General features: G+C 40.1%; 1 protein-coding gene across 12 annotated transcripts in view; it reads left to right on the plus strand.

Moving 5' to 3' along the window:
* The first annotated feature begins 9,807 nt into the window (after window positions 1-9,807).
* Window positions 9,808-14,349, plus strand: part of LOC110497716 (apoptosis-stimulating of p53 protein 1) — a 42,753-nt gene continuing 38,211 nt past the window's right edge. For all 12 annotated transcript variants that reach the window (XM_021574021.3, XM_090211055.1, XM_090211056.1 and 9 more), the window contains exon 1: window positions 9,808-10,447. In XM_021574021.3, coding sequence (XP_021429696.2) covers window positions 10,439-10,447 — 9 coding nt within the window. In that variant the 5' untranslated portion in view covers window positions 9,808-10,438. The remainder of the gene's footprint in view (window positions 10,448-14,349) is intronic.

A 14,349-nucleotide genomic window follows, 5' to 3' on the forward strand; every position in this document is an offset into this window, starting at 1 on the left:
TGTTACCATTTTACTATGTCATTTCAGAGTAAATACTGTAACGACCCTTGGTTTATGAGCTTGGTTATTGACTCTGCCATATGAGCATGCTTTTGTGGCATAGTCGATGGCGCGCACGGCTACGGGCTAGAAGGTTGAGGACTTGAGCGCACTCCCTGCCTGTTTCATTACATTGTAGTAGACCAGCCAACCTGGAAAAAGTGCTTGCTTTTGTTTTGCTTGTTGAAGGCTGTCATCCATGCTAGATCAAACAATGATGGGATGATACACATAGGTAGGCCTGATGACATGTTACATTTTGATTAAGGCAATTTTCAAGGGTTAAAGGTCAAATCTGGTGAAAAAGGCATAATGAAAATAGTAATTTTTATTGTACACAGTGAGTCCATGCAACTTATTTGATTGTTATTTACAAGTTTTACTCCTGAACATATTTTGGAATGCCATAACAAAGAGATCTTGTTTCTCATGGTCTGAGAGTCTAGGTGCCTTTTGGCCAACTCCAAGTGGGCTGTCATGTGCCTTTTACTGAGTGACTTCCGTCTGGCCAATCTACCATAAATGCCTGATTGGTGGAGTGCTGCAGAGATGAGAGAACCTTCCAGAAGGACAACCATCTCCAGCTCTGTCATTATGGGATATTGCTTGTAGATTGCTGAGAATTAAAAAAAAAAATGTAATCCATTTTAGAGGAGGCTGTAATGTAACAATGTGGAACAAGTTAAGGGGTCTGAATAATTTCTGATGGCACTGTGTATATATAATTTCATGGAAGCTTTTAAAATTGTCAATTGCTTTGTTATTTCTAATGACCTCTTTTGTGTCTTAATCTTTTTAAATTATAACTGGCAGTAGCATGTATTCGTTTTGTGAGTGTTGTGAGATATTAACAGGTTTATTTGCCATTAAGTAGTAGACTTTATTTGAGTTTAACCTGTAGTTTTTGGTTCTCTTAAAAAGTAAAATATTGTATTCCTGCTTAAGTTTCTTTACCTTGTAGAGATTGTTGTGGAAATTAGCACCAGAGACACCTGAAGTAAATCTTAAATGAATCATTCTTTATTAACAGCAATCTGAAGCGGTCACAGTCAAACTTAGATGCATAAAGTACTGGTCTGAAGTGAGCGCCACCAGGGCAGTTCTGTTAGTTCTCTTATATAATGTTTACACAAGTTGCATTTGCATGATTTAGCTTATTCATAATGAATTCATTATTCGGAATGGGAATATAAAAGGAATACCTCCCAGATTGCAGTTCCTAGGGCTTCCACTAGATGTTAACAGTCTTTAGAAAGAGTTTCAGGCTTGTTTTTTTTTAAAATGGGCTAGAATTTGTAGTTTTAGTAAGTGGGTCCCATTTTGGCTGTAGTGTTTGTTGCGCGTTCCGATGAGGGCGCGTACTTTGTTATTTATCTCCACTAATGGTCTCCGGTATTCTCCATCTTAAATTTTATCGTTTATTTACATATTAGGGTACCTGAGGATTGATTAGGAATGTTGTTTGATATGTTTGGAAGAAGTTTATTGGTAACATACATTCCTTCATTTGTATGCATTTAGAACGAGGGATACCGGTGGATTACTGAGTCAAGCGCGCCAATGAAACTTACTTTTTTGGGATACAAAGGACTTTATCAAATAAAAGGACCATTTGTTATGTAGCTGGGACCCTTGTGATTGCAAAGATCTTCAAAAGTAAGTGATTTATTTCATCGCTATTTCTGACTTTCGTGACGCCTCTGCTTGGTTGGAAATGTTTATGCTTTTGTGTGCGTGGCACTGTCCTCAGATAATCGCATGGTGTGCTTTCGCGGTAAAGCCCTTTTGAAATCTAACAATAGCTTTTAAATGATGTATGACACTTGTATTTTCATGAATGTGAATTTAATATTACGATTTTTGTCATTTGAATTTCGCGCTCTGCAATTTCACCGGATGTTGTCGAGGTGGGACACTAGCGTCCCAATGATCCGTAAGAAGTGAATTTTCTTAGTCAGATAGCTTTACAGTTTGTCCTCCCAATGGCACATGTTCAAAGTGGATGGCCCTTGATAATTCCCGATTTCAATATCTGAGTAATAATCAGATTTTCCCAAGCACAAGGAGTTTCTAGAGCGTGATGAGCCAAGTAAAGCCCCCTCTGCAAAAACCCTCCCCTAACCCGGACGATGCTGGGCCAATTGTGCACCACCCTATGGGACTCCCGGTCACTGCCGGTTGTGACACAGCCTGGGATCGAACCCGGGTCTATAGTGATGCCTCAAGCACTGCAATGCAGCTGGGCCACTCAGGAGGCAAATCTCTTAATAGTTTTTACACCACTTACATATGTCTACGTGTGGGTGTGCAAGTTGTATATTATTATTATTTTCCATAGTTACTTTATCAAATCTCGAGTACCCATTATACTCTTCTTCACAAATTCCTCCTTTACACTAGTGTTCTTTCATTACAGGGGTTTAAATATTTACACTAGTGTTCTATTTAACAGAAATAGTACTCTCTCCTTTCACATACAGAATCCCTATATAACATTATACATTAAAAAAACTGGGATATTCATTCAGACACACACCTCTTTCACACCGGAGCTAGTCCCCTGACAGCTCCCATTCACTCAGTACTTAATAGTAATAATATCTATTATTATCTCAATTTCAATCCACTTATTATCCAAATTTCAATCAGCTTATTATACAAATTTAAACTCTTTGTTGAACTCAGCTTACCACTTATTATCCAAATTTCAATCTCTTAACACTAATATCGCTTATTATCTAAATTTCAATCAGTTTAACACGTCCTTTCCACACTCACACAACTCTCACATCCACATTCACTGGATACTATTCCCAAATACACTCAGTAATCTCCCTTATTTCTTAGTAATCAACCTTATTACTCCATCTTCAATAATCCTCTTGCTGTTACATCCTATGCACCATTTGTATCTTCAACAGTTCTCTTGCCGTTACTTCCTATACATATAAAATAACACCTCATGTTCAATAACACCTTGTGCTATTAACGGTGGCTCCCGCTTCTCCTCTTAATGTTGTAACTACCCATCCCGTGTCCGGTATCATTGTCATCATCTGACACTAATTAGCATAACGCAAGGGACATAAATATTACTAGAAAATATTCCTATTCATGAAATCACAAGTGAAATATATTGAAACACAGCTTAGCCTTTTGTTAATCACCCTGTCATCTCAGATTTTGACAATATGCTTTACAGCCAAAGCAAGACAAGCATTTGTGTAAGTTTATCGATAGCCTAGCATAGCATTATGTCCAGCTAGCAGTAGGCAACTTGGTCACGAAAATCAGAAAAGCAATCAAATTAAATCGTTTACCTTTGATGTTTTCACTCACGAGACTCCCAGTTAGATAGCAAATGTTCAATAGCTCTGTTTGTTCTTCACATTTGGCTGAGAAATCGACCGGAAATGGCGGTCACGAAAACGCCGAAAAATATTCCAAATTAGCTCCATAATATCGACAGAAACATGGCAAACGTTGTTTATAATCAATCCACAAGGTGTTTTTCAAATATCTATTCGATAATATATCAACTGGGACAGTTGGCTTTTCAGTAGGACCGAGAGGAAAAATGGCTACCTCTGTATTTTACGCAAGAATCACTCTGAGTCATCAGGTGACCACTTACGCAATATAGTTGCTTACGCTCATTCTTCAACATAAATGCGTGAAACTATGTCAAAAGGCTGTAGACACCTTGGGGAATACGTAGAAAAATGAATCTGGTTGATAGCCCATTCACTGCTCAATCGGAACGCAGAGCTTTCAAAACATGAGTCACTTCCGGATTGGATTTTTCTCAGCCTTTCGCCTGCAATATCAGTTCTGTTATACTCACAGACAATATTTTTACAGTTTTGGAAACATTAGAGTGTTTTCTATCCTAAGCTGTCAATTATATGCATATTCTAGCATCTTGTCCTGACAAAATAGCCGTTTACTCTGGGAACGTTATTTTTCCAAAAATGAAAATACTGCCCCCTATGCACCATGTGTATCTTCAACAGTTCTCTTGCCGTTACTTCCTATACATAGAAAATAACACCTCATGCTCAATAACACCTTGTGCTATTACCTGTGGCTCCCGCTTCTCCTCTTAAGGATCAGACCCTTTTTTTTCCAATTTATGCCTAAAATGACATACCCAAATCGAACTGCCTGTGGCTCAAGACCTGAAACAAGGATATGCATATTCTTGATACTATTGCAAAGGAAACACTTTGAAGTTTGTGGAAATGTGAAATTAATGTAGGCAAATATAACACATTAGATCTGGTAAAAGATAATACAAACAAAAAAAGCATTTTCTATTTTTTTTGCATCTTTGAAATGCAAGAGAATGGCCAGACAGTGATGTAGGATTATAGGTGTAATATAGATGTTGTCCACAAGATGGCAGCAGTGTGCGTGCAAATTTTCAGTCTGATTCATTTAAGAATTACATCAATACACAATATTTTGTATCAAGTCTGCCAGGAGTTTGCCCAAATGTGCCGAATTGGTCAATTTATACATTTTCAAGTAAATATGTATAGAGAACATACAAAAATGTAATGGCACTAAAACATTAAAGGTTACACACTCCCAGGAATTCCATACATGATGGATCATTAGCTTCCTTACAGAAAATACACTAACCTTCACACATCTAGATGGCCGGGCGGGGTGGGGGTGGAGCCAGAGACAGTAGTGGGATCAAACTGTAGAACCCAGTTCCTACATTTGAATATAAACATGGATTTTATCAAACAAAACTACAATACATTTTATCTCTGTGACCCTCAAGATGACAAATCAGAGCACGATTACTGAATGTAAGTACATTATTTACCCTCAGAGGTGAATGTATCAAACCAGTTGCCGTGATAAGTGTTTTGTTGTTGTGCACTATCCTCAAACAATATCATGGTATTTGTTTTCTGTAATAGCTACTGTAAATTGGACACTGCAGTTAGATTAACACTAATTTAAGCTTTCTGCCCATATAAGACATGTCTATGTCCCGGAAAGTTCTAGTCACATTATCACATACTGACCTACAACTGTCCCGGTTTAAGGACACTGATCCAGTAGAGGATAAAGAACTGTACACCTTTGATTGTAATTCCACACCAAGGCTGACTAAGACCTTTCTAAAATAATGAAGATCTCCTCTTCTCTTAAAAGAAGGCGTGTTGCTGGGAGCCCAAATATCTCTTAATAAAATTTAAAGGGCATTGGATAGCATAAATAAAGGCAAATCACCTGGATGGGACTGTTTTCCTCCTGAGGTCTATTTGACATTTTTGAATCAACTATGATTCCATGGATGATATTTTACTATATCTCGACAATGTATCTCAATTGCTCCAAAACACATTGAAGATCATAGGTAAATTCAACCTCATCTCAAGTTATAACATTTATTTAATCAAATTAGCCCTAGTTCCTCTCAAGACAGCGATGTAGGACTCCATCTCTATTTATGGAATTCCAATTGTTTCCCATTTGAAATATTTGGGAGTAGATATACACTACATGACCAAAAGTATGTGAACACCTGCTCGTCAAACATCTCATTCCAAAATCATGGACATTAATATGGAGTTGGACCCGGTTTGCTGCTATATCAGCCTCCTCTGGGAAGGCTTTCCACTAGAACATTGCTGTGGGGACTTGCTTCCATTCAGCCACAAGAGCATTAGGGAGGTCGGGCACATTACTGTATGGACCTCGCTTTGTGCACAGGGGTATTGTTATGCTGAAACAGGAAAGGGCCTTCCCCAAACTGTTGCCACATAGTTGGAACCACAGAATTGTATAGAATGTCATTGTATGCTGCTGCGTTTAGATTTCCCTTCACTGGAACTAAGGGGCCTAGTCCAAACCATGAAAAACAGCCCCAGACCATTATTCCTCCACCAAACTTTACAGTTGGCACTATGCATTCGGGCAGGTAGCATTCTCCTGGCATCCGCCAAACCCAGATTTGTTGCTTCCAGGCAGCTTAGAACTCGGTAGTGATTGTTGCAACCGAGGACAGACGACTTTTACGCGCTTCAGCACTCGACGGTCCCGTTCTGTGAGCTTGTGTGGCCTACTACTCTGCGGCTGAGCCGTTGTTGCCGTTGTTGCTCCTAGGCATTTCCACTTCACAATAACAGCACTTTCAGTTGACTGTGGCAGCTCGAGCAGGGCAGAAATGTGATGAACTGACTTGTTGGAAAGGTGACATCCTATTACGGTGTCACATTGAAAGTCATTTAGCTCTTCAGTAAGGCCATTCTAGAGCCAATGTGTGTTTATGGATATTCCATGGCTCGATTGTGTGCTCGATTTAATACACCTGTCAACAACTGGGTTGGCTGAAATAGCCGAACCAACTTATTTGAAGGGGTGTCCTCATACTTTTGTACATACAGTGTGTTCAGAAAGTATTCAGACCCTGTGATTATTTCCACATTTTGTTATGTTAAAGCCTTATTCTAAAATGTATTAAATAGTTTTTTCCCCCTCATCAATCTATATACAATATCCCATAATGACGAAGTAAAACCAGGATTTTTGAAAAATGCGCTAATTTATTTAAAAATAAAAAATAGAAATATCATATTTACATAAGCATTCATACCCTTTACTAAGTACTTTGTTGAAGCACCTTTGGCAGCTATTACAGCCTTGAGTCTTCTTGGGTATGACGCTACAAGCTTGGCACACCTGTATTTGGGGAGTTTCTCCCATTCTTCTCTGCAGATCCTCTCAAGCTCTGTCAGTTTGGATGGGGAGCGTTGCTGCACTGACATTTGCAGGTCTCTCCAGAGATGTTAGATCGGGTTCAAGTCCGGGCTCTGGCTGGGCCCCTCAAGGACATTCAGGCACTTGTCCCAAAGCCGTTTCTGCGTTGTCTTCGCTGTGTGCTTAGGGTCGTTGTCCTTTTGGAAGGTGAACATTCACCCCAGTTTGAGGCCCTGAGCGGTCTGGAGCAGGTTTTCATCAAGGATCTCTCTGTACTTTTCTCCATTCATCTTTCCTTTGATTCTGACTATTCTCCCAGTCTCTTCCTCCTGAAAAACATACCCGCAGCATGATGTTGCCAACACCGTGCTTCTCCATAGGGATGGTGCCAGGTTTCCTCCAGATGTGATGCTTGGCATTCAGGCCAAAGAGTTCAATCTTGGTTTCATCAGACCAGAGAATCTTGTTTCTCATGGTCTGAGAGTCTTTAGATGCCGTTTGGCAAACTCCAAGCGGGCTGTCATGTGCCTTTTACTGAAGAGTGTCTTCCGTCTGGCCACTCTACCATAAAGGCCTGATTGGTGGAGTGCTGCAGACATGGTTGTCCTTCTGAAAGGTTCTCCCATCTCCACAGAGGGACTCTGTCAGAGTGACCATCGCATTCTTGGTCACTTCCCAGACCAAGGCCCTTCTCCTCCGATTGCTCAGTTTGGCCGGGCGACCAGCTCTAGGAAGAGTATTGGTGGTTCCAAACTTCTTCCATTTTAGAATGATGGAGGCCACTGTGCTCTTGGGGAACTTCAATGCTGCAAAAATATTTTGGTACCCTTCCCAGATCTGTGCCTCGACACAATCCTGTCTCAGAGCTCTACGGACAATTCCTTCGACCTAATGGCTTGGTTTTTGCTCTAACATGCATTATCAACTGTGGGACCTTAAATAGATAGGTGTGTTCCTTTCCAAATCCAATCAAGTTGTAGAAACATCTCAAGGATGATCAATGAAAGCAGAATGCACCTGAGCTCAATTTTGAGTCTCATAGTGAAGGGTCTGAATAATTATGTAAATAAGGTATTTCTGTTTTAAATGTTGTATAAATTAGCAAACATTTCTAAAAAACTGTTTTTGCTTAGCCGTTCTGGGGTATGGTGTGTAGATTGATTAGGATTTTGTTCTATTTAATCAATTTTAGAATAAGGCTGTAACGTAACAAAATGTGGAAAAAGTCAAGGGGTCTGAATACTTTCCAAAGGCACTGCATAGTGTATTTCCTTCCTTAGATAAAACCATTGGCAGAAACTTTAACAGAACGCTCACATCAATTCAATCCGACCTCAGTAGATGGACTAATATCCCAGTTGCTTTAGCCGGCAGAATATCTATTGTCAAAATGAATATATTGCCCTTTTGGCTTTTGGGATAAAATGCCTGCTGCGGCTTAAAAATGTATATGCCAAGGTAAGCGATCCCTGATACAATTAACAAACTTACAAAGAGGGAAATATGTAGGAGGACTATTTGTATCTAACTTTAAATTGTATTTTCAGGCATTAGCATTTCGCCCCATCCTAAATTGGTTTAGACATGATTCTTCCGCCCCCTGGCTGAGAACAGAGATATATGGTGTCTCCAATTGCCCTGGAAGAGGTGGTCTTCACTGAGATCTCCCTTAAACAATAATAACTACGCTTTCGTCCTATTACTGCTCACACAATTTATATTTTGCCGCAAAATTGAAAAACGATGTAATTGGAAATCATTTCACAATAATGCCTTGCGATCTGGAGGGCGGCCATTTGCATCCTCCCAATTGTACAAATGTGAAATCCGTACCCTTACCGATATCATGGACAGTAATGGTGTGAGAACATTCCAAGATTTGAAAGACACATGCACATTACCAGGCAACTCATTTTTTCTATATTTAAAACTTAGGTCAGCTATGCTGGCCTATCGAGTCCCTTGGGAAACCCAACTACCAAACCATCTAATGATGGGATTTATAACTAAAGTATCTGGGCTCCCAAAAGGGCTGATCTCTATAATATATAAACAACTTTTAAAAAGCTCATATTCTGACCAAAAGTATGGTCCACAGATCTAAGTGAATCTGAACAACCCTTTAACTGGACCAGAATATTGAAAAAATATTACCTTGGCATCCCGTAATCCGAACCGTCAACTCACAGCTCCCAACTGTTCACTGCATCTACTATGTTACTTAACAATGACAGTTTATTGAATCCAATAAATGTTCCCCTTCCCTGCAACTAACTATAGATAAAGGGCTAACTATTTGTTTAGGCTGCTTCCTTTAGACACATCCTTGCAAGCAACTAATTTCACAGTATGGACACAAGATGACACTGAAGTTCCATTTAAATCTGCATCATCCTTGTTTTGAAACTGCTCTCATGCAGATAAACTTGGTTTAGAGTTAAAACAACTGAACTAAAGGACAAATACTCCGGTAGCCTATTTTATGAGGTTAATCAGTATATATGTTTTTGCATCAACCTCAAAATAGTACAATGTTATCATTCCTCTCCTCTCTGTGTGAAGCATGCCTGTCACTGACATTTGTCCCCTGCTGATGGAGAGTGGGTTGCATTATCTTGTGCATTTAAAACAGTTAGTTCTGTTGTATTTAGATTTTCTTTGTCACATCAACGAGGACTAGAGCACTGGCTGATAATAACTAGGCAAGAAAGAATTAAACAGTTGCAAAGTTGCTAATTAGCTAAAATGCTATAGTTGTCCGTGATGACATTCGAACACACAATCTTTTTAGCAAAGTAGCTAAAAAGAAAAGTAGCTAAAAAGAAAAGTAGCTAAAAAGTAAAAAGTAGTAAGTAGTTGCTAATTAGCTCAAATGCTGAAATTGTCCATGATCAGAATCAAACAATCAAACTTTGGGTTGCTAGATGTTCATGTTATACTCCTACCGAACCACCACCCTTTCGTTTTTGCGTTAAGTAAGCTTCCATGTTATGTAACCACACTAAGCGTAACATATACTAATGTCAGTGTCTCGGATTTACATTTACTATGTTACGTCTAGTCTATGAGACCAGTCTGGGTTTGAAAGTCAAACTAACGTTGTTGTGGTTTGACATGTCCGTTTTTTTCCTTGATATCAAGTCAACGTTAGAGAGTTTGGGTAATTTTAAAAAATTGGCTACTATCTCACGGATAACCAAGATCAGAGCAATAATCTTTGTTAATTTTTTTGGGGGCGGACTTGGTCTGTACCAGTTCGTGTCCTGTCCTTGGATTATCCTACATATTAGAGCACGCGGGAGGGCAGTCGAACCGTGTTAAAGCAATCGGCGAATTATTTGTGGCGTGCACTCGTTCAATCACTGTCATTACAGCATAACGCTTAGCAGCAAATTCCCTGAAACAACATGCCACCCAACTAGGCTGTGTGATGTTCTGTGACTATTGCGTGCAGTGACATACTTCGCCTTCAGCGTCTGTGTGAGTCTCTGTGGGATCAAGCATCGTTGCTTTAGGACCATTACATCTGATTCTGGAGCGGGACGCAGATTCTACCGACCGGTTATTCGGACCGGCCTGTCTGGCAACATAGGCTAGGGGAGGCAAAGGAGGCAGACAGAGGAGTGTGTTACTCCAAGAGATTGGCTGGAATAAACATATTTATTGTTTCACTGCAGTCATGATGCCGGTAAGTAAAAGTAATCCGATGGGAATAGAAGATAATATATATTTTTTTTAATGTTACATTTTTTTTTTTTTTTTACTTTGAGAGGTCTTGGAAATAGATTGTGGATTGAATTAATACATGCCTGTGGAAGGAATAGCTTGGAACAAATGAGCTCTAATAAAAAATATATATAATTATTTTAGGCTACATATGGATTGTGAGCCTGCAAATTTGAGTGGTGGATGACCTACAGTATTCCCATCAATTACAATGTACTTTTTTTTTGTCCTTTCATCCACCTTTTGTGTTTGAGTGGTGTGTGTTTGTGTGAGAGTGTGAGCAGGTGGTGAATGAGACAAATCACTGCAATATCATTTTTTTACTATGATTAAACATCACTTGATAGACCACTGATCTATGCATTTGCTCAACTCTCTGCCTGCCTATACAACTACAGAGAGAGAGAGTGAACATTAAGGGGAGTAAGGCATACTTTTAGGGTAGCCTATGTAAGATCCCCACACAACAGTGACAGACAGGCAATTCTGGTGATCACCCACACAGTGACGCACATTCACCATGACCTGTAACCTCCCTGTCAGTGTCAGTCCACCAGTAGCTGATGTCAGTGTAAGAAAGAACACACACACATACACACACCCTGTTCCAACATCTCCTCATGCCTGCTAATTGGCTTTTGCTCATTGAGCAATTCTTTACTTATATAATTAGCGAGGCAGGGAAGTGGGTTGAAAGTTCAGAATTGCATAGCTACTTTTGCAACAACAAAAAAATAGTGCAATTAATCGTATTGTCTGAATGTAATCAAAATACACTGGAAACATCCAAAATACATAGTCTATATAGCTAAAAACAACAATGCGAAGTCAAAACAAGTTGACATGGAGGTTAAAGAGTGTGCTTTATCAATTTACCCTCCTGCGCCTGCGTGGAGAGGAGACCAGGCTGGAGAGAGAGAGTCAGTCAGTTGCTGTTTGAATGACGGAAGGGATTAGCCTGTGGATTGTGATGGTCTGGGACGGCCTCGCTGTGCGTCACAGAGGTTGGGTGAGATGGCCGAATTTCTGGGTAATTTCCCACACCAGATGAGCTTTCAGCTCTGCACAAGCCCCTCTCGCTCGACCCTATAGTCCAACTGTACGAAGGTAGTCCTCCTATCTCTCCCTTACACTTACAGTTGAAATCGGAAGTTTACATACACTTAGGTTGGAGTCATTAAAACTCGTTTTTCAACCACTCCACACATTTCTTGTTAACAAACTATAGTTTTGACAAGTTGGTTAGGACATCTACTTTGTGCATGACAAGACATTTTTCCAACAATTGTTTACAGACAGATTATTTCACTTATAATTCACTGTATCACAATTCCAGTGGGTCAAAAGTTTACATACACTAAATTGACTGTGCCTTTAAACAACTTGGAAAATTCCCGAAAATGATGTCAAGGGTTTAGATGCTTCTGATAGGCTAATTGACATAATTTGAGTCAATTGGAGGTGTACCTGTGGATGTATTTCAAGGCCTACCTTCAAACTCAGTGCCTCTTTGCTTGACATCATGGGAAAATCAAAAGAAATCAGCCAAGACCTCAGAAAAAAATTGTAGACCTCCACAAGTCTGGTTCATCCTTGGGAGCAATTTCCAAACGCCTGAAGATACCACGTTCATCTGACAAACAATAGTACGCAAGTATAAACACCATGGGACCACGCAGCCGTCAAACCACTCAGGAAGGAGATGAGTTCTGTCTCCTAGAGATGAACGTACTTTGGTGCGACAAGTGCAAATCAATCCCAGAACAACAGCAAAGGACCTTGTGAAGATGCTGGAGGAAACAGGTACAAAAGTATCTATATCCACAGTAAAAACGAGTCCTATATCGACATAACCTGTAAGGCCGCTCAGCAAGGAAGAAGCCACTGCTCCAAAACCTCCATAAAAAAAGCCAGGCTACGGTTTGCAACTGCACATGGGGACAAAGATTGTACTTTTTGGAGAAATGTCCTCTGGTCTGATGAAACAAAAATATAACTGTTTGGCCAGAATGACCATCGTTATGTTTGGAGGAAAAAGGGGGGCGGCTTGCAAGCTGAAGAACACCATCCCAACTGTGAAGCACGGGCATGGCAGCATCATGTCGTGGGGGTGCTTTGCTGCAGGAGGGCCTTGTGCACTTCACAAAATAGATGGCATCATGAGGTAGGAAAATTACGTGGATATATTGAAGCAACATCTCAAGACATCAGTCAGGAAGTTAGATCTTGGCCGCAAATGAGTCTTCCAAATGGACAATGACCCCAAGCATACTTCCAAAGTTGTGGCAAAATGGCTTAAGGACAACAAAGTCAAGGTATTGGAGTGGCCATCACAAGCCCTGACCTCAATCCTATAGAAAATTTGTGAGCAGAACTGAAAAAGCGTGTGCAAGCAAGGAAGCCTACAAACCTGACTCAGTTACACCAGCTCTGTCAGGAGGAATGGGCCAAAATTCAACCAACTCATTGTGGGAAGCTTGTGGAAGGCTACCCAAAACGTTTGACCCAAGTTAAACAATTTAAAGGCAATGCTACCAAATACTAATTGAGTGTAAGTACACTTCTGACCCACTGGGAATGTGATGAAAGAAATAAAAGCTGAAAGAAATAATAATTTCTACTATTATTCTGACATTTCATGTTCTTAAAATAAAGTAGTGATAAACTGACCTAAGACAGGGAATGTTTACTAGGATTAAATGTCAGCAATTGTGAAAAAATGAGATTAAATTTATTTGGCTAAAGTGTATGTAAACATCCGACTTTAACTGTACTCCCTCCCTATTCCCTTTATTCCCACCCAGATTTACAACCCCTCTCATAGCTTTTAAACAGACAGCGGAATTGACCATTTGGGTGGAATAGTCAGAAAAGACAAGCTGCTAGTGGACTGAGTATTATTCTAAGTCTTATTTTGAGCTGCTGAACCTCCATGGAAAATAGACTGGGTTGTACATGAGTTATCATTGGGGGCTTGAGTATTATAAACATCACAACCAATAGCATATAACCTACTACAACGGCAGTGTTACAAGCCAAATATGAAGTTCAGAGCCCTCCAGTAGTTAACCGGCTGATTTTGATCGTGAGCCATTTTGTACGCTCTCATCTCATCTCATGACTTGACCAGTAGCCAGTTGTAGGCTTACAGACTTAACCTGTTTAATTTACTGACTTATTGTTGTTGTTATAGTGAGAGTCCCCCTCCTTCTCTTCCTCGATCATATCAGGGCAGAGTCTAAAAATCTCCTCCTCAGCTCTCATTAGTGTAAGTGATGCATGATATCACTGTGTAGTCGAGCTGCAGGGAGCTGTCGTTGTTATGACTCCTGCCATGTGCCTTTTGTATTGATGCTTCCCTCTCAGGTTTGGGGTCAATACCATTTCAATTCAGTCCATTAAGGAAGTAAAGTGAAATTCCAATTCCAATCGGGGAGAAAATCACAGAGGAAAATTGGATTTGGAAATTCTGTTTACTTGCTGAACTGACTGAATTGAAATGGAATTCAACCCAACTGTGATCTCGCTAACTAGAGGATAAAGTACATTTCTGTTTGTAGCAGAACGTGGAGCAAACAGTGCTAGTCTATGTCAGCTGCTCCAAGGCAGGGTTCTATCACAGAGAAAGCTATACATCCGAACCAAAACAAACTAGGTTCAGATCCTCACCTTATAAAAACTGAACCTTCCATTCAACCTCTTGACTTAATGGCAAACACTCCCCCCCCAGTCCCGCGTCAATGTGCTAACCCACTAGGCATGTATGTCAGCTGTGTGAATGGGAGGCTGTCAGCTCCATTGAATAGACTGAGGATGGAGAGTGTTGTTTACAGTCATGTCCTGTGTTTAACTTCCACAATCTCA

The sequence above is a fragment of the Oncorhynchus mykiss genome, chromosome 19, assembly GCF_057628025.1.
Source record: "Oncorhynchus mykiss isolate SJ-2025 chromosome 19, ASM5762802v1, whole genome shotgun sequence".
In the NCBI taxonomy this organism is placed as follows: Eukaryota; Metazoa; Chordata; class Actinopteri; order Salmoniformes; family Salmonidae; genus Oncorhynchus; species Oncorhynchus mykiss.